Below are 16,376 nucleotides of genomic sequence, written 5' to 3'. Positions count from 1 at the left end.
ATAGATGTCATTCAATTGGTAACATACATTTGTCTTATTCTAATGCCTCTTAAAGAGAAGCTAATCTAAAAGTAACAGAATGTAATCAGATTACGTTAATATTTAATCAGTAATTTAACTTTTACCCAATTTGACATAATTAGTAGTGGATTACATTTAGAAATGAACCTACCCAACCCTGGTACGTCTACCCTCAGTCCAGGTTGAATTTGATTCTCCCTGACTATCTAGCTTTCATTTCAGATACTGAGGATTATAATTTCTTCAGTTTAGATTTAGTTTGAGTCATTTCAAAAGTAGAATAGTAGAAATGGTAGAAAGAAGCAGTACACAGTTTAGCATAAAGTAACAGGAAATTATTTGCACCCTGTCCAAAGATGATCCTGTCACTTATTCTAAAGCCATAGATGAGACTAGTAGAAAAAGTAAAACAAGACACACATTGCGCCAACAGACAAGATAATGGTAACAAAAACAAATTCTATATTTTGTTTATGATCAAGTGGACAAAATCGCAAATTCACCCGTATTACTTATTATTCTACTACAGAGAACATCTATTTACAGTTTTGAAATATATTTCATCCAGCAGATCAGTTGTTAAACAATGTGACTACCCTATTGTGGCATCTCTGGTAGCCACTGTGGTAAACACTAGGGCTGGGCGATATAGACCAAAATGTATATCAAAAGAATTACAATACAAAGGATGATATCATATAAACGAGTGTAAGATATGAATGCAGATGACGCTGTGGCATGGCCTTCATTTAAATGTGGCCTAGGGGGCTACACTGGCTTCAGGTGAGAACAAGTAGCCTATGTTTTAGCCTGCAGAGGTATAGTGGAAATATTGGATCTTAGTATCCCATGATGAGATGCATACCTACCTCAATTATACATATTGCAGTAAAAATAAACAATGTATTGGCCAGCCCAGCCTTAGAAATAGGAGTATATTCATATAGAAATATTAAAATACATTTGAGAGAATCACAGTTTTTGAAACAGGTCATGTTTATCCTATGTGATGATACAATAGCATGGTTATCAGTCAACTCAAAATGGGAAAAGGTTATGTTGGGGGACATGTTCGCAGTCAACAAGAAATGTTGAGTGGCCAATGAGAATCTCTCCAAGCTTCATGCATTTTCTCGCACACTCATTTCCGATCTGAGTTTTTCATTTTCCTTGAATAAAAAATAAAATAACAATTGGGTTAATTATAGTCTATTAATGCAGTGAAATGACCCCTCAGTATTTCACTGCCGAGGCCAAGTTTCTTGATGGTACACCATGCAGGCATGTGATGAAATGTTAAATATGATTATTACCTCTTGAAGTTTGGTATTCTCCTTTTTTAGCTTAACCAGGTACTCAATCCTCTGCTTATGGTTCTTATGGCCCACAAGCTTGCCGTTCTCCTCAGACAAGTGGTCAACCTGCTTCCGAAGAACCTCCACTTCCTGTAGGGGACAGTCGGGCAGATACAGACATTTCCCACCTTCACACTAAAACAATGTCCATACATTAGCTAGATTCAGTACAGAAGGACCCTCCTAAAACGAATCATGGACTAGGACAGCTCCTGATATCATTGCTGTCTGGAGGAGCATGGAGACCAATGTCTTCCATAAAATGATCCAGCCTGTCAACTAGTGCAAGTTGCTATTTTCTGCATTCCATATAAATTACATGTATTTATTTAAATAAGAATTTGATCATAATTGATCTTCCTGCTCAAATAAAATAATTGTTTCTATTCAAAATTACAATAACCAGAACCCCTACAGACCCTGATGCCGTTCTCACCTGAAGCAGTCTCTCCTTGTCGTGCTCCTTACGGCTCAGCTCTCTGAGCTCCAGGCAGCGATTCCTCAGCTCGTTAGTCAGCTCCTGGACACAGGTCTGAGACTGGGCCAGTAGGGATTCCTGACTCTGCAGTCTAATCAAAAACAGAAACAAACAAAAACAGATGTCAAACTTTAACAAATGCATATTAGAGAAAGTGTATTTGCATACACATGCAGATTACACATAACATACTTTGTTCTCTCACACATTCTATTTGCATACCTTTCCCGAGCTTCAGTGAGCCTCTGTATTACTGTGCTCTGAAAATGAAAGGAATGAGGAAATATGAAAAACCACCTTCTGCAAACAATGGCATTTTCTGTTTACAAAAACTACATTCAGGTGAACAGGAGAGTTGAGTGATTGATACACACCTTTTCATGCCTCTCCTCCTGCAGCTCCCTCAAGACATTCTGACTAATGGCCTCATTTAAAACATCACTGTCAATTAATATATATCCATCAGACACTTGACAAATCAACTGTCTGATAACACTTGGTTGCAAAAATTAATTGGTGAAAATAAGTGATTTTGAATGGACTAACCAATTTGTGTTTTCATTCTGAGCCAGTTGGTTCTGCTTGGTGTAGAACTGGTCAAGAAGAACTTGGATCTCCATTCGCATTATTTCCTTCTCATTCAGCTGACCCTGTGGGAAATCAACAGACTTGTTAGATGCCATATGTGTTATATCAATGTGTTAAATAAGTGTCTCAAGATTGGATGTTTAGCATTCATCATGACATGCCGTAAACAACAACAAAAAACACCTTGAGCCTCTGGATCTCCTCGTTCTTGGCGGCCCTTTCAGAGTTGAGCTCAGTGAGGAGCACTTCCATAGTCAACATGGAGGAGCGTCGGTTCTCCAGCTCCCTCTCCTGGCACTCGAGCACCTGGCTCAGATCAGTGTTGAAGCTCCGGGGGGTGTGAGGTGTCTGAGAAATCAATAAGATTAGCTAACCCTCTCTTGATCAGACAGAGTTCCTTCCTGGTAATGCATACAGGAGGGAAAACCATCAGACACAAGTATCTGTTACCTGTGGCAGCACTTTAGGGGTGACGGATGACTGTGGAATACGATTGGCACTCTCGCCTCGGACAGTCCTCTCAACCGCTTCTTGCTGTTGTTTTAACTGGTGAAAAGCAGGCAGGGAAATCCCATGAGTAAAGTAGAGATCTAATCTATTTGGTCTGGTCTCAAATCTACCGTTTTCCATGCTACTGTAGCCCTTGATTCATTTTCAGTGGCTCTTTGTATATGTATAGAAATAGGTCTGTTACCTTCTCCTGGAGAGTTTGGATGATAGCCTCCTTCTGAGCAGTCTGATCCTGTGAAGCTTGGAGAAGACCTGCCTGCTCGTCTAACACCTTGGTGAGTCGCTCCACCTCCTCAGTGGCATAGACCACCTCCTCCTGAAGCACCTCTACCTGAGGACAAACATCCATCCAGACATTGTCATAATGATGGAATTCAGGCACATGTTGTCGTATCAAAGCTCAAGAGGCCATATTGTTGTTTAAAATTAACTCCAAGTCTTACCTCTATCAGATTAGAAGCTACCTTCCTTTCGGCTGCTTCTCTCAGGTCCTGGAGCTCTGCTTGCATCCTGTTGTTGTGTTCCTTGATCTCCTCTCTCTCAGAGCAAGCAGCACTGTACTTAACCTATCAGAACAAAACAGGCCAAAACTAAACACATTGATAAAATACAGTAAGAATTGAGAAGTATACAAGTTAAACATGATAATTAATTAAAAGATAAACAAATGACTTGAGTCAGTACCGTGAGGTCCTTGACATCTCCAGACAGCATGGCGAGGCACTGGTCCTTTTCGCCCAGCTCACTGCGGAGGTCCCTGGTCTGGTTGATCAGCTCCAGCACAAACTCCTGTTAAACACAACAAGAGACTTCTGAAATAAGAGGTATCATATCCATGCTATAATCCAAAATAATTAAAATGAATGGCAGGTCTTATGGCAGGACTTACTTTGTCTTGTTCAATCTTTTGCTCAAGACTGGTTATGGTCCCATTGGCAGTTGTCAGATTTTGTTCAAGGCTTTCCATATTAGAAGCCTTTCAAAGTAAAATACAAACGGAGAGGGTCAATTACAGTTGATTGGAGATTAAGATTCAATATGTCAAAGAGTGTTCAACTAAACTGAAACATACTGGTGATAGCAATTTCTAAGAAAAAAGTATAAAACTTATACTCAACTCTAGGGCACTATAATACCAACCATGTATACACTAAACACTAACGATGAAAAACAGACCTGTTGTCGGCTTTGTGTAGTCAGCTCAGACACTTTCTTCCTTAGCACTGCATTCTGCTCCATTGTCTGAACAAGCTCTCTGGGGAGAAACAAATCAAATATGTCAACATTTCAAATACACTTCAAGAAGGTCTCATCATCCACAAATCAAAAACAATCCTTTATACAACTCACTCTAAAGTGCTCTCTTTATCCTCTTTCAACTGGGAGGTCAGATTACTGGTGTGTTCTCTTTCAGACTGCAGAGCGTTTGTCAATTCCTACAATGCAAGCAACATATTCATCAAGAAAAAGTAATCACACAAAACCCTCAAACGTTTAACTGTAATTTAATACAAATGAGAGACGTGTTCTGAATGTCCTTAACAGATAAGCAGTGCTTGGTTGGTTTAAAGAGATGCTGACTGACCGTGATTTGGGCCTGCTGAGCTGTGACCTCCTGCCGTTTCTCCTCTAGCTGCTGCCTGGACTGGTCTGCATCAAACTTGGCCTCTGCCTGGAGCTGGTCCAAGGCATCCTGCAGGGACCGCTGCTGCTCTAGGAGCTGCTCCCACTCCCGCCTGGGGGAGAGAGGGAAAACATGTGAGGGGGAAGAGATGGAGAGTCTGCTAACTACTATGTGACATTGAGTTCGCAGGATTTCCATCAAACTGAGTAAATCTCATCCGACACACACACACACACAAAACAACAAGACAGCTGTAGCCATGCATACGTACTGGACTTCTTGGAGCTGTAGCTGAGTGCTGATCAGGCTGCTAGAGAGGTGTGCCGTCTCCTTATGCTGCTCACTCTGGCCCTCACACAGCTCCTTCTTCACAGCAGCCAGCTCCCTATCAGAGGACTGAAGCACCAGGCGCAGGTCATGCACCTCGCTCTTCAGAACTACAAAAGAGAATGGATCGTTTTGATAACCATATAATACCCAGGAAAAAGACAAACCCTACTGTCCTCTTACTCAATTATTGGTACATTATGGTTTTAACAGTGGGTGCCTGGGCGGTGAAGAAGGGGTTTCTTTAGACTAACCAACACTAGTAACACTTGAGTATTACAGTTCTGCCCATAGTGGATGCATACAGTCTTCGACTACTTTCGCCAGAGAACCCTGGGTAACTCAGTATAAACTAGGTGAAGAGTGTGATTGGTTCTTACCCTCCCTGGTCCTTCTCTCTGCCTTTAGGTTCAGCTCCAGGTTGCTGATAGTCTCCTGCAGGCTCAGCTGTTCTCTGTTCCAGCCACTTCGCTCAGTGGAGAGCAGCTGGACATACAAATAAAGAAATCATTACCATAGCGTCATAGTCATTAGCTGTAAACCAATACAGCTCAAGGGATGACTTTATTATCTTCAAGACAGGGCTTGAATATCACATGGAATGAAACACCTCAGGCAATGTATTCAGCTTAATCTGTACATAGTTATGCAAGTTTCAAGTTTAATTAAATCAAATGTACAGGATACACATGGTATACACCATCCAACGAAATTCTTACTTGCAGGTTCCTTCTCGACAATGCAACAATAAGAAATAATAAAAGATAAGAATACTAACATAACATATCCAGAACATAACGGAAGTTTCCTACCTCATCCTTGCAGCTGAACTCCTCTATCATCCCAGTCACCTGCTCCTCCAGCTTGACAATCTGCTGCAGCAGCTTCCTGCTCTTCAGCTCCTCCTGGTCCAGCAGAGTCTGCACCTGACTGGCTTGCTCCTGCCAAGCAAAAGGGAAATAATAGATTTGTAGATTCCACCAAGAGAATGACAAGTATAACATTACGTTATTTGTCTTATAATTGATGAAGCCCGGGTGCTATACCTGGACCTGTTGCAGCTCCTCAGTCAGCGCCTCACAAGCCATCTCAGTCATAGCTGGTGGAGGCTGCTCACTCTGGATGTCATCCACGTCGTCATCTCCTCTCCCGTTCACATTCAGATGGTCGGGGCTGGAGAGTGGCACCAGGCGGGTCCGCAGGTTGTAGGCCTTGGTGGGGGTGGTGAGAATCTGGGGAACAAAACAGTCACATAAAATTAGCATGAGAAATAAAGTATTAGTCATTAATAGGCTATCTTCATAGAATTAAACCAAGGTTGAGCAAACTCCTGGATCTAGAGGTACCCCAACCCGTGACCCTCTATAGTAGCTCAGGCACAGCCCTCGAGGGGCATTGAGCCATCGGCGAGCTGCTAAATAACGCAAATACCCTCACCTTGATAGTTTCAAAGTGGATCTTGTTCAGCTGAGAAACCTCCAGTTTCTTGTGAGCCTTTGTGGCCTCCAGAATGTTCTCCAGGTGCTTGTTGGACTTATCCAGGTACCTCTTCTCTGATTCCAACTCTGACATCTGTTTCCTGGAACATAAGGAACAATCCTTAAACCTCTGAAGCACAATATGGGCCTATAACAAAAAACATGGTGCCAATAAACTTCAAGTTCCAAGAGCTAATTACAATTTAATGCAACAATTTGTTTTTGTCCATGAAGTCAAGGGTTCATACTGAATATCATGACAGCATGCATGTCTCTAGAGAGCCTCCTTACTTGGTGAGTTCCTTATACTCTTCGAAGGCTTGGATGGTGGCTGTGAGTTCTGTCTGTTTCTGGAGAAACTGGGCCTTCAGCCTCGCCATGGATATGGCAGAGATGTTTTCTGCAGTTACCGGAGTGGAGTAAGACGGCTGAGCTGTGGAGAAATGTCAAATTCACTTTACTGAATACCCTTGCATGCTTTGATTAATTACATCACTAGTATAATCACAACAAGAATAATAAGCATAATACAAACATTACTACAAGCACACTTGATAAGCATAATGCAAAATTGACAGCGCTACAATGCGGTACTTTCACAATGATGTGCAGTCCCTTCATCTCTTGTGCATCTCCTGTGCTTACCTCCATCAGACCACTCAGTCTCCAGAGCCCTCTGGAATTCCTCCTCTAGCTCTGCAGCAGCTTGGCCTGCAGCCCCCTCAGCTCTACTCACAGACTCAAGAGAGCGGAGCTGCCGGTTCTCCTCCCGGAGGCTGTAGTTCTCTGCTGCATACCGGGTCATCTTTGGGTGATGCGCAATCTGTAGGACAGAGGGAATGAGAAGTAGCCACAAATGCCAAATTCAATCAAATTAAGGAGTTGTGCATGTGGTTGTTCATTTTCTGAAGTGTTTTGTGAAAGTGTGAGTTGAAAAAAAATGTCACAGATTCAGATTGGGGTCAACAGTACTTTAACGGGGTAACATATTGTACCTGGTCTCGAAGGATCTTGATCTCCTCCTTGAGCTGGTCGACGAGGGCTTGGCTCTGTGGGTCAGAAAGTAATCCCATGCCACCCTTTAGGCTCTTCTCCAGGCGAGAGATGTGTTCCTCTCTAAACTTGAGAATCATGCGGTTGGAGTGAATAAACTTCTCCTTCTGGGACCAGGCCTCCTCAAGCTGAGACACCTTCTGGAGCAGCATCTAAGGAGGGGAGGATGTACAGTATGTGTATTAACTACCATCCCTCTCTAACAAACAATATTCAGACTATAGGTTGACCTATTAAATCGGCATGGCCGATTTCAAGTTTTCATAACAATCGGTAATCTGCCTTTTTGGACACCAATTATGGCCGATTACATTGCAATCCACGAGGAAACTGCGTGGTAGGCTGACCACCTGTTACCGAGTGCAGCTTCAAAAGGATATTGTGGCTGCAAGGAGCCAAGGTAAGTTTAGCTAACATTAAACTGATCTTATAAAAAACAAATCAATCTTCACATAATCACTAGTTAACTACACATGGTTGATGATATTACTAGGTTAACTAGCTTGTCCTGCCTGTTAATTTATCATCGAATCACAGCCTACTTCAACTTCGCCAAACGCGTGAGGATTTAAAAGCGCATTGCCGAAAAAAGCACAATCTTTGCACAAATGTCCCTAACCATAAACATCAATGCCTTTCTTAAAATCAATACACAGAAGTATATATTTTTTTAACCTGCATATTTAGTTAAAATAAATTAATGTTAGCAGGCAATATTAACTAGGGAAATTGTGCCACTTCTCTTGCGTTCAGTGCAAGCAGAGTCAGGGTATATGCAACAGTTTGGGCTGCCTGGCTCGTTGCAAACTGTGAACTAATTTGCCAGAGTTTTACATAATTATGACATAACATTGAAGGTCGTGCAATGTAACAGCAATATTTAGACTTAGGGTTGCCACCCGTTCGATAAAATACGGAACGGTTCCGTATTTCACTGAAAGAATAAACGTTTTGTTTTCGAAATGATAGTTTCTTGGTTTGACCATATGAACAGAGGCTCGTATTTCTGTGTGATTATTATAATGAAGTATATGATTTCATCTTTGATAAAACAGTCTGACTGAGCGGTGGTAGGCAGCAGCACACTTGTAAGCATTCATTCAAACAGCACTTTACTGCGTTTTCCAGCAGCTCTTAGCAATGCTTGAAGCACAGCGCTGTTTATGACTTCAAGCCTATCAACTCCCGAGATTAGGCTGGCAATAGTAAAGTGCCTATTAGAACATGCAATAGTCAAAGGTATATGAAATGCAAATGGTATAGAAAATAGTTGACACGTCATAATTCCTATAATAACTACAACTTAAAACTTATTAACTGGGAATATTGAACCACCAACTTCATATGTTCTCATGTTCTGAGCAAGAAACTTGAACGTTAGCTTTTTTACATGGCACATATTGCACTTTTACTTTCTTCTCCAACACTGTGTTTTTGCATTATTTAAACCAAATTGAACATATTTCATTATTTATTTGAGACTAAATAGATTTGATTTATGTATTATATTAAGTTAAAATAAAAGTGTTCATTGTTCATTCAGTATTGTTGTAAATGTCATATATACACACACACACTTGAAGTCAGAAGTTTACATACATTTAGGTTGGAGTCATTAAAAACGCGTTTTTCAACCACTCCACAAATTTCTTGTTCACAAACTATAGTTTTGGCAAGTCCGTTAAGACATCTACTGTGTGCATGACAAGTAATTTTTCCAACAATTGATAATAGACAGATTATTTCACTTATAATTCACTGTATCACAATTCCAGTTGGTCAAAGGTTTACATACACTAAGTTGACTGCCTTCAAACAGCTTGGAAAATTCCAGAAAATTATGTCATGGCTTTAAAAGCTTCTGATAGGCTAATTGACATAATTTGAGTCAATTGGAGGTGTACCTGTGGATGTATTTCAAGGCCTACCTTCAAACTCAGTGCCTCTTTGCTTGACATCATTGAAAAATTTAAAGAAATCAGCCAAGACCTCAAAAAAAAAAAGATTGTAGACCTCCACAAGTCTGGTTCATCCTTGGGAGCAATTTCCAAACGCCTGAAGGTACCACGTTCATCTGTACAAACAATAGTGCGTATAAACACCATGGGACCACACAGCCGTCATACCGCTCAGGAACGAGACGCCTTCTGTCTCCTAGAGATGAACATACTTTGGTGCGAAAGTGCAAATCAATCCCAGAACAACAGCAAAAGGCCCTTGTGAAGATGCTCGAGGAAACAGGTCCAAAAGTATTTATATCCACAGTAAAACTGGTCCTATATCGACATAACCTGAAAGGCCACTCGGCAATGAAGAAGCCACTGCTCCAAAACCGCCATAAAAAGCCAGACTACGGTTTGCAACTGCACATGGGGACAAAGATTGTACTTTTTGGAGAAATGTCCTCTGATCTGATGAAACAAAAATAGAACTGTTTGGCCATAATGACCATTGTTATGTTTGGAGGAAAAAGGGGGAGGCTTGCAAGCCAAAGAACACCAAACCAACCGTGAAGCACAGGGGTGGCAGCATCATGTTGTGGGGGTACTTTGCTGCAGGAGGGACTGGTGCACTTCACAAAATAGATGGCATCACGAGGCAGGAAAAGTATGTGAATATATTGAAACAACATCTCAAGACATCAGTCAGGAAGTTAAAGCTTAGTTGCAAATGGGTCTTCCAAATGGACAATGACCCCAAGCATACTTCCAAAGTTATGGCTTAAGGACAACAAAGTCAAGGTATTGGAGTGGCCATCATAAAGCTCCGACGCTCGTCTTATGTGGCAGGGCTTGCAAACTATTACAGACTACAAAGGGAAGCACAGCCGCGAGCTGCCCAGTGACACGAGCCTACCAGACGAGCTAAATCACTTCTATGCTCGCTTCGAGGCAAGGAACACCGAGGCATGCATGAGAGCATCAGCTGTTCCGGACGACTGTGTGATCATGCTCTCCGTAACCGACGTGAGTAAGACCTTTTAAACAGGTCAACATACACAAGGCTGCGGGGCCAGACGGATTACCAGGACGTGTGCTCCGGGCATGTGCTGACCAACTGGCAGGTGTCTTCACCGACATTTTCAACATGTCCCTGATTGAGTCTGTAATACCAACATATTTCAAGCAGACCACCATAGTCCCTGTGCCCAAGAACACAAAGGTAACCTGCCTAAATGACTACCAACCCGTAGCACTCACGTCCGTAGCCATGAAGTGCTTTGAAAGGTTGGTAATGGCTCACATCAACACCATTATCCCAGAAACCCTAGACTCACTCCAATTTGCATACCGCCCAAACAGATCCACAGATGATGCAATCTCTATTGCACTCCACACTGCCCTTTCCCACCTGGACAAAAGGAACACCTACGTCAGAATGCTATTCATTGACTACAGATCAGCGTTGAACACCATAGTACGCTCAAAGCTCATCACTAAGCTAAGGATCCTGGGACTAAACACCTCCCTCTGCAACTGGATCCTGGACTTCCTGACGGGCCGCCCCCAGGTGGTGAGGGTAGGTAGCAACACATCTGCCATGCTGATCCTCAACACTGGAGCTCCCCAGGGGTGCGTTCTAAGTCCCCTCCTGTTATCCCTGTTCACCCACGACTGCATGGCCAGGCACGACTCCAACACCATTAAGTTTGCATACGACACAACAGTGGTAGGCCTAATCACCGACAATGACGAGACAGCCTATAGGGAGGAGGTCAGAGACATGGCCGGGTGGTGCCAGAATAACCTATCCCTCAACGTAACCAAGACTAAGGAGATGATTGTGGACTACAGGAAAAGGAGGACCGATCACGCCCCCATTCTCATCGACGGGGCTGTAGTGGAGCAGGTTGAGAGCTTCAAGTTACTTGGTGTCCACATCAACAACAAACTAGAATGGTCCAAACACACCAAGACAGTCGTGAAGAAGGTACAACAAAGCTTATTCCCCCTCAGGAAACTAAAAAGATTTGGCATGGGTCCTGAGATCCGCAAAAGGTTCTACAGCTGCAACATCGAGAGCATCCTGACTAGTTGCATTACTGCCTGGTACGGCAATAGCTCTGCCTCCGACCGCAAGGCACTACCAGTACATCACTGGGGCTAAGCTGCCTGCCATCCAGAACCTCTACAACAGGCGGTGTCAGAGGAAGGCCCTAAAAATTGTCAAAGACCCCAGCCACCCTAGTCATAGACTGTTCTCTCTACTACCATATGGCAAGCGGTACGGGAGTGCCAAGTCTAGGACAAAAAGGCTTCTCAACAGTTTTTACCCCCAAGCCATAAGACTCCTTAACAGGTAATCAAATGACTACCCGGACTATTTGCATTGTGTGCCGCCCCAACCCCTCTTTTTACACTGCTGCTACTCTGTTTATCATATATGCATAGTCACTTGAACTATACATTCATGAACATATTACCTCAATTGGGCCGACCAACCAGTGCTCCCGCACATTGGCTAACCGGGCTATCTGCATTGTGTCCCGCCACCCACCAACCCCTCTTTTACGCTACTGCTACTCTCTGTTCATCATATATGCATAGTCACTTTAACCATATCTACATGTACATACTACCTCAATCAGCCTGACTAACCGGTGTCTGTATGTAGCCTCGCTACTTTTATAGCCTCGCTACTGTTTATAGCCTCTTTTTACTGTTGTGTTATTTCTTTACTTACCTATTGTTCACCTAATACCTTTTTTGCACCATTGGTTAGAGCCTGTAAGTAAGCATTTCACTGTAAGGTGAATTCGTATTCGGCACACGTGACAAATCAACTTTGATTTGACCTCAATCCTATAGAAATTTGTGGGCAGAACTGAAAAAGCGTGTGCGAGCAAGGAGGCCTACAAACCTGACTCAGTTACACCAGCTCTGTCAGGAGGAATGGGCCAAAATTCACCCAACTTATTGTGGGAAGCTTGTGGAAGGCTATCCGAAACATTTGACCCAAGTTAAACAATTTAAAGGCAATGCTACTAAATACTAATTGAGTGTATGTAAACTTCTGACCCACTGGGAATGTGATGAAAGAAATAAAAGCTGAAATAAATCATTCTCTCTACTATTATTCTGACATTTCACATTCTTAAAATAAAGTGGTGATCCTAACTGACCTAAGACAGGGATTTACTAGGATTAAATGTCAGGAATTATGAAAAACTGAGTTTAAATGTATACACAAATTTTAAAAAAACGTCTGATTAATCGGTATTGGCTTTTTTTGGTCCTCCAATAAATCGGTATTGGCATTAAAATCCTAATTGATCAACCTCTAATTCAGAAATAACAGACTTATGTCAGCTGTTTCAAAGTACAGAAAGCTATACCTGCTTGTCGTTTTCACACTTTTTCCACAGACGCACAGCTTCTAAAAACTGTGTCTTGTATGAGGCATCAAGACCACCTTCAGTGAGGTCTGGGGGAAGAATGTGTAAAGACAATAACACTTTCCACAATGAATGTTATAGGGGAAAATTGACAGTATACACACATGTAAGAATCAACCAGAGTGAGCCAGTGTGGCAAAGCCTAGGTCAGATGTTTTTAGGGGAACCTGAATTGTAACCTTACCAATGGGAATCTGGGGCCCTCCTGGGGTCACATCTCCCTCACTGTGTGTCTGGGCAGAGAGAGCCTGAGCTAGCTGCTCCTTCAGCTTTTTCACCTCAGTCTGAAGCTGCCTCACATTCCCCTGCGTGTCTTCATTGATCATGGCCTGATAAAGCACCAGAAATCACGAGGAGATGCTCACTAAACTACAAGATATACAATATATATTACAATCAGTAGCACTTTATATGGAGAAAACGTTTTGCCTATTTAATTACTGATTGTGAAAAAATTTACTTTTCATACTAACCTTGTTTTTGATCAACTTGGCTCTCTGGGCAAACTGTAAGGTGGATAGAGTTTCCCCAAAGCACTTAGAGCCTGGGTGCACATTGGCTATAATGTAGGTCTTAGCATTTCCTCCAAGAGAGTCCTGCAGAAAAAGGTTCTCTGTTAGCACACATCAGGAACATGAAGAAAGCAGGAGCTTTGTTTTTATTTTTTTAATCGAATTAGACACAAGTGTCTTTTACCCGAAGCAAGAAGGTGAGTTTGGAGTCCCTATAGCAGATATGCCGGCTCTTCCCATTGGACACATCCACCAGCGCCATGATCACCTGACCCAGGCACATAAGGGAGCGGTTGATGCTGCTGGCTTCCTGGAAGAGAAGATAGGGGGTATATGTCAGGAGTGATAACAATATAACAAAATGAGTGTACACAGCACACAATAACACATACAAGTTGGAATGTAGCCCTCTAAAGGCTTTGTTGTGTGCAGTGTTGTGAATGTTCATTCAGTCAGCGGACAGTAGTCCTGGAGCATCACCTTGAGTCTGGAACCCTCTGTGTGTGTGTCTCTCTGCCTCTCCGACCCTGCCAGGTCCACCAAGTTCAGCTGGGATGTGCGAATGTTCACCACCTCCTTAGCAGTCTCCTTGGACTCCAGAGTCATGGTGAAGACTGCATGGGACCGTGAGGACTCTCTGTTCATGGAGGTAGAGGCCACGCGCCGATTACGCCAGCCCATCGACAGCACCTGCGAGGGAAGCAGGATAAGTTAACTAAACGCAAACAGTTCAATGGCAGTCAAATCAATCTTGCACAATAAATTAATGCTATGACCAAAGCATTGTATAAAGCAAGTCATTGAATCAATCACATTGAATTATTTACTACCTGGTAAGCTTCAGCAGCTGAAGTGACAAACTTCTCTACAGCCCCTTCCACAAACACCCCCTTCTTGATGTTCTCTCTGAGGAACAGGCTGGCTGAGGCGCTGTCCAGCAGGTCATAGATCTGCTCGTTGTAGATCTCAATGAAGGAGCATTTGCACAGGAAGCTTTTGGCATTCTCAGACTGTCAGGAAAAACAATGCATATTAAATCCTCAATCAGAGAAAAAAAAACAGATAAACAACAAAATCACTTCAATGTCAGTTAGCTGTCCAGCAGGTCATAGATCTGCTCGTTGTAGATCTCAATGAAGGAGCATTTGCACAGGAAGCTTTTGGCATTCTCAGACTGTCAGGAAAAACAATGCATATTAAATCCTCAATCAGAGAAAAAAAAACAGATAAACAACAAAATCACTTCAATGTCAGTTACTTTCTGCTCACCCTTTCTACCTCCCTGTTGATAAGGAAAAACAGGTACTCAAAACTTCGAGGGATAACCCCCCGTTGGTCATCAGTAAAGTTGTCGAAATCAGACGGACCTAGGGAAAGAAAACAGGCAACATTTAGTACCGAGGCACTGCAAAGAAAATAAGGTGTCTGTGCAACAAAACAAAATAATTCAATGCAGCACTCACCAAGCATTGTGAATGTTTTTCCAGAGCCAGTTTGTCCGCTGTAATAGGAAAACATTTGTGAGATATTACAGCACTTAATAAAACATGAATGAACTGTAAAACAATAAGAAAAATCACTCACTAGGCAAAAATGGTGCCATTGTATCCATTAATACATGACTCAACAATGTTCTTGGCCACACTGGAGAATACAGAATCCTGTTACACAGAGAGGAGACGGACGAAAAATTCAGTTGGTTTGATTTGAGCCTCTATCTACCAATGTGTGAATTACTCCAGGTTACAGCAACAGTTAAACTATAATCTAAACACCAACACTGACCTGAGTGATGTCCATGTCAGCAACATGGTCATAGGTGAATGTCCGTGGCTCCGGCTTGGAGTGCAGGCGAATGGTGTTGGGAGAGGTGACTGTGAGACAGAGGCCTTGGTCTCCATCAGTGGTCAGGCCAGTCCCCTGGGTCAGAGGTCTCACCCGCACAAACACTTTGATCGAGTCACTATCACCACTACATTACAGAAAACGAACATTCAAGGGTTAATACACTTTACCAACAGACGGTGCCAGTTTCTGCTCTCTTGCCAACTTCTTATGGAATTGTCGTGACAAACAAGAGGTACTGGCAGTATAAGTTACCAAATGAGGCAGGGCAACTCGTGTGTCAGTATGTGTAGAGTGAGTATGTATTATTAAATTGAAGACAATAGCCAGCTCTTGCGAGAAATAAGCATTATTAAGCCACATTACCTGTGGGTTATTTGTTGATGCTGCATTGAGCAATCGACAGATTCTGGTAACAGAGGAGACATACAGTTAGCTAGTTAGTCAAGGTTGATCAAGGAACTAGAGACACTGTTTTAAACAGAAACCCAAGTTTAATCAGATGTCTAAGTTTCATACAGCAAATGCATGCTAGGTAACGTTAGCTCGCGAATAATATTAACGGAAGTAGCTAGGTAGCCAACAAACGCCAAAATATATTTTTTTAAATCACTTGCAAATATTAATGTTTAGGTGACGTACCCTTTCCCTTCGTATTCATGTTGAATCTTTTCAGACAAGTAGCTTTGCTACTAGCAAACCATTCACAATAACTGATGGCAAAACTCCGCGATAGTGTGTTAGCTACATTTACTAAAATCCATATTCGAATTTGGCGGGTATGTACTCGACCATCGACTGCTCGTGCCTTTTTCAAGAATTTTATGGAATCAGTGAATTGTTTATCGCCGTCAGCTGGACGAAGTCTGATTTACATCAACCTCTTATTTTTGAGAGCATCGAGAAACCGAGCTACAAATTATACACCAGATAATATAATAACAAAAGATGTTATCATTGTTCTATCTGTGGTGATACTGTACAACCAAAGATTTGTGGTATACCCATTACTGGGCGTTACAGGTTTGCCTATAGAAAAGGTTACCATAGATTTTCAACTAATCTGGTATATAATTATCTCCCTCTCCCAAAGCAGAAGCTGCAGATATAATTTTCCATTACTGAACAGACAGTTATCATAAATACTATTTTAATAAAATACACTCTCCTATAATACAATGTGGACTCTT

At 42.3% G+C, this 16,376-nt stretch overlaps 1 protein-coding gene across 2 annotated transcripts; it reads right to left on the bottom strand.

Moving 5' to 3' along the window:
* Positions 1–475: 475 nt before the first annotated feature.
* On the bottom strand, positions 476–16,333 carry kif15 (kinesin family member 15). 2 transcript variants are annotated; one of them, XM_071327696.1, is made up of 35 exons: positions 15,829–16,333; positions 15,553–15,595; positions 15,127–15,313; positions 14,926–15,002; positions 14,805–14,842; positions 14,611–14,708; positions 14,172–14,351; positions 13,822–14,031; positions 13,526–13,651; positions 13,303–13,425; positions 13,014–13,158; positions 12,770–12,858; positions 7,377–7,586; positions 7,027–7,204; positions 6,673–6,814; positions 6,341–6,482; positions 5,950–6,135; positions 5,716–5,844; positions 5,284–5,389; positions 4,848–5,013; positions 4,538–4,688; positions 4,303–4,388; positions 4,129–4,207; positions 3,842–3,928; positions 3,637–3,741; positions 3,396–3,518; positions 3,137–3,283; positions 2,893–2,988; positions 2,626–2,790; positions 2,401–2,504; positions 2,229–2,271; positions 2,077–2,114; positions 1,813–1,945; positions 1,335–1,466; positions 476–1,190 (listed from the first exon to the last, which is right to left on the bottom strand). In XM_071327696.1, exons 1-35 carry the CDS (start codon positions 15,845–15,847, stop codon positions 1,143–1,145), a joined length of 4,131 nt encoding a protein of 1,376 aa, XP_071183797.1. In that variant the 5' UTR covers positions 15,848–16,333; the 3' UTR covers positions 476–1,142. The 2 variants fall into 2 exon arrangements, with proteins under 2 accessions (XP_071183797.1, XP_071183795.1); XM_071327694.1 differs by having other exon boundaries at positions 2,229–2,295; positions 15,829–16,331.
* Between the last annotated feature and the right edge of the window lie 43 nt (positions 16,334–16,376).

This window comes from Salvelinus alpinus, chromosome 9 (genome assembly GCF_045679555.1).
Source record: "Salvelinus alpinus chromosome 9, SLU_Salpinus.1, whole genome shotgun sequence".
Taxonomy (NCBI): domain Eukaryota; kingdom Metazoa; phylum Chordata; class Actinopteri; order Salmoniformes; family Salmonidae; genus Salvelinus; species Salvelinus alpinus.
This window is presented reverse-complemented; position numbering and strand designations above follow the sequence as displayed.

Bases quoted from the DNA above. Each gene is read 5' to 3' on its own strand.
- kif15 (XM_071327694.1), bottom strand. The intron at 15,314-15,552 runs GTAATGTGGCTT...TCTGTAATGTAG, and splicing joins CATCAACAAATAACCCACAG to TGGTGATAGTGACTCGATCA. The intron at 14,709-14,804 runs GTGAGTGCTGCA...TTCTTTCCCTAG, and splicing joins AAAAACATTCACAATGCTTG to GTCCGTCTGATTTCGACAAC.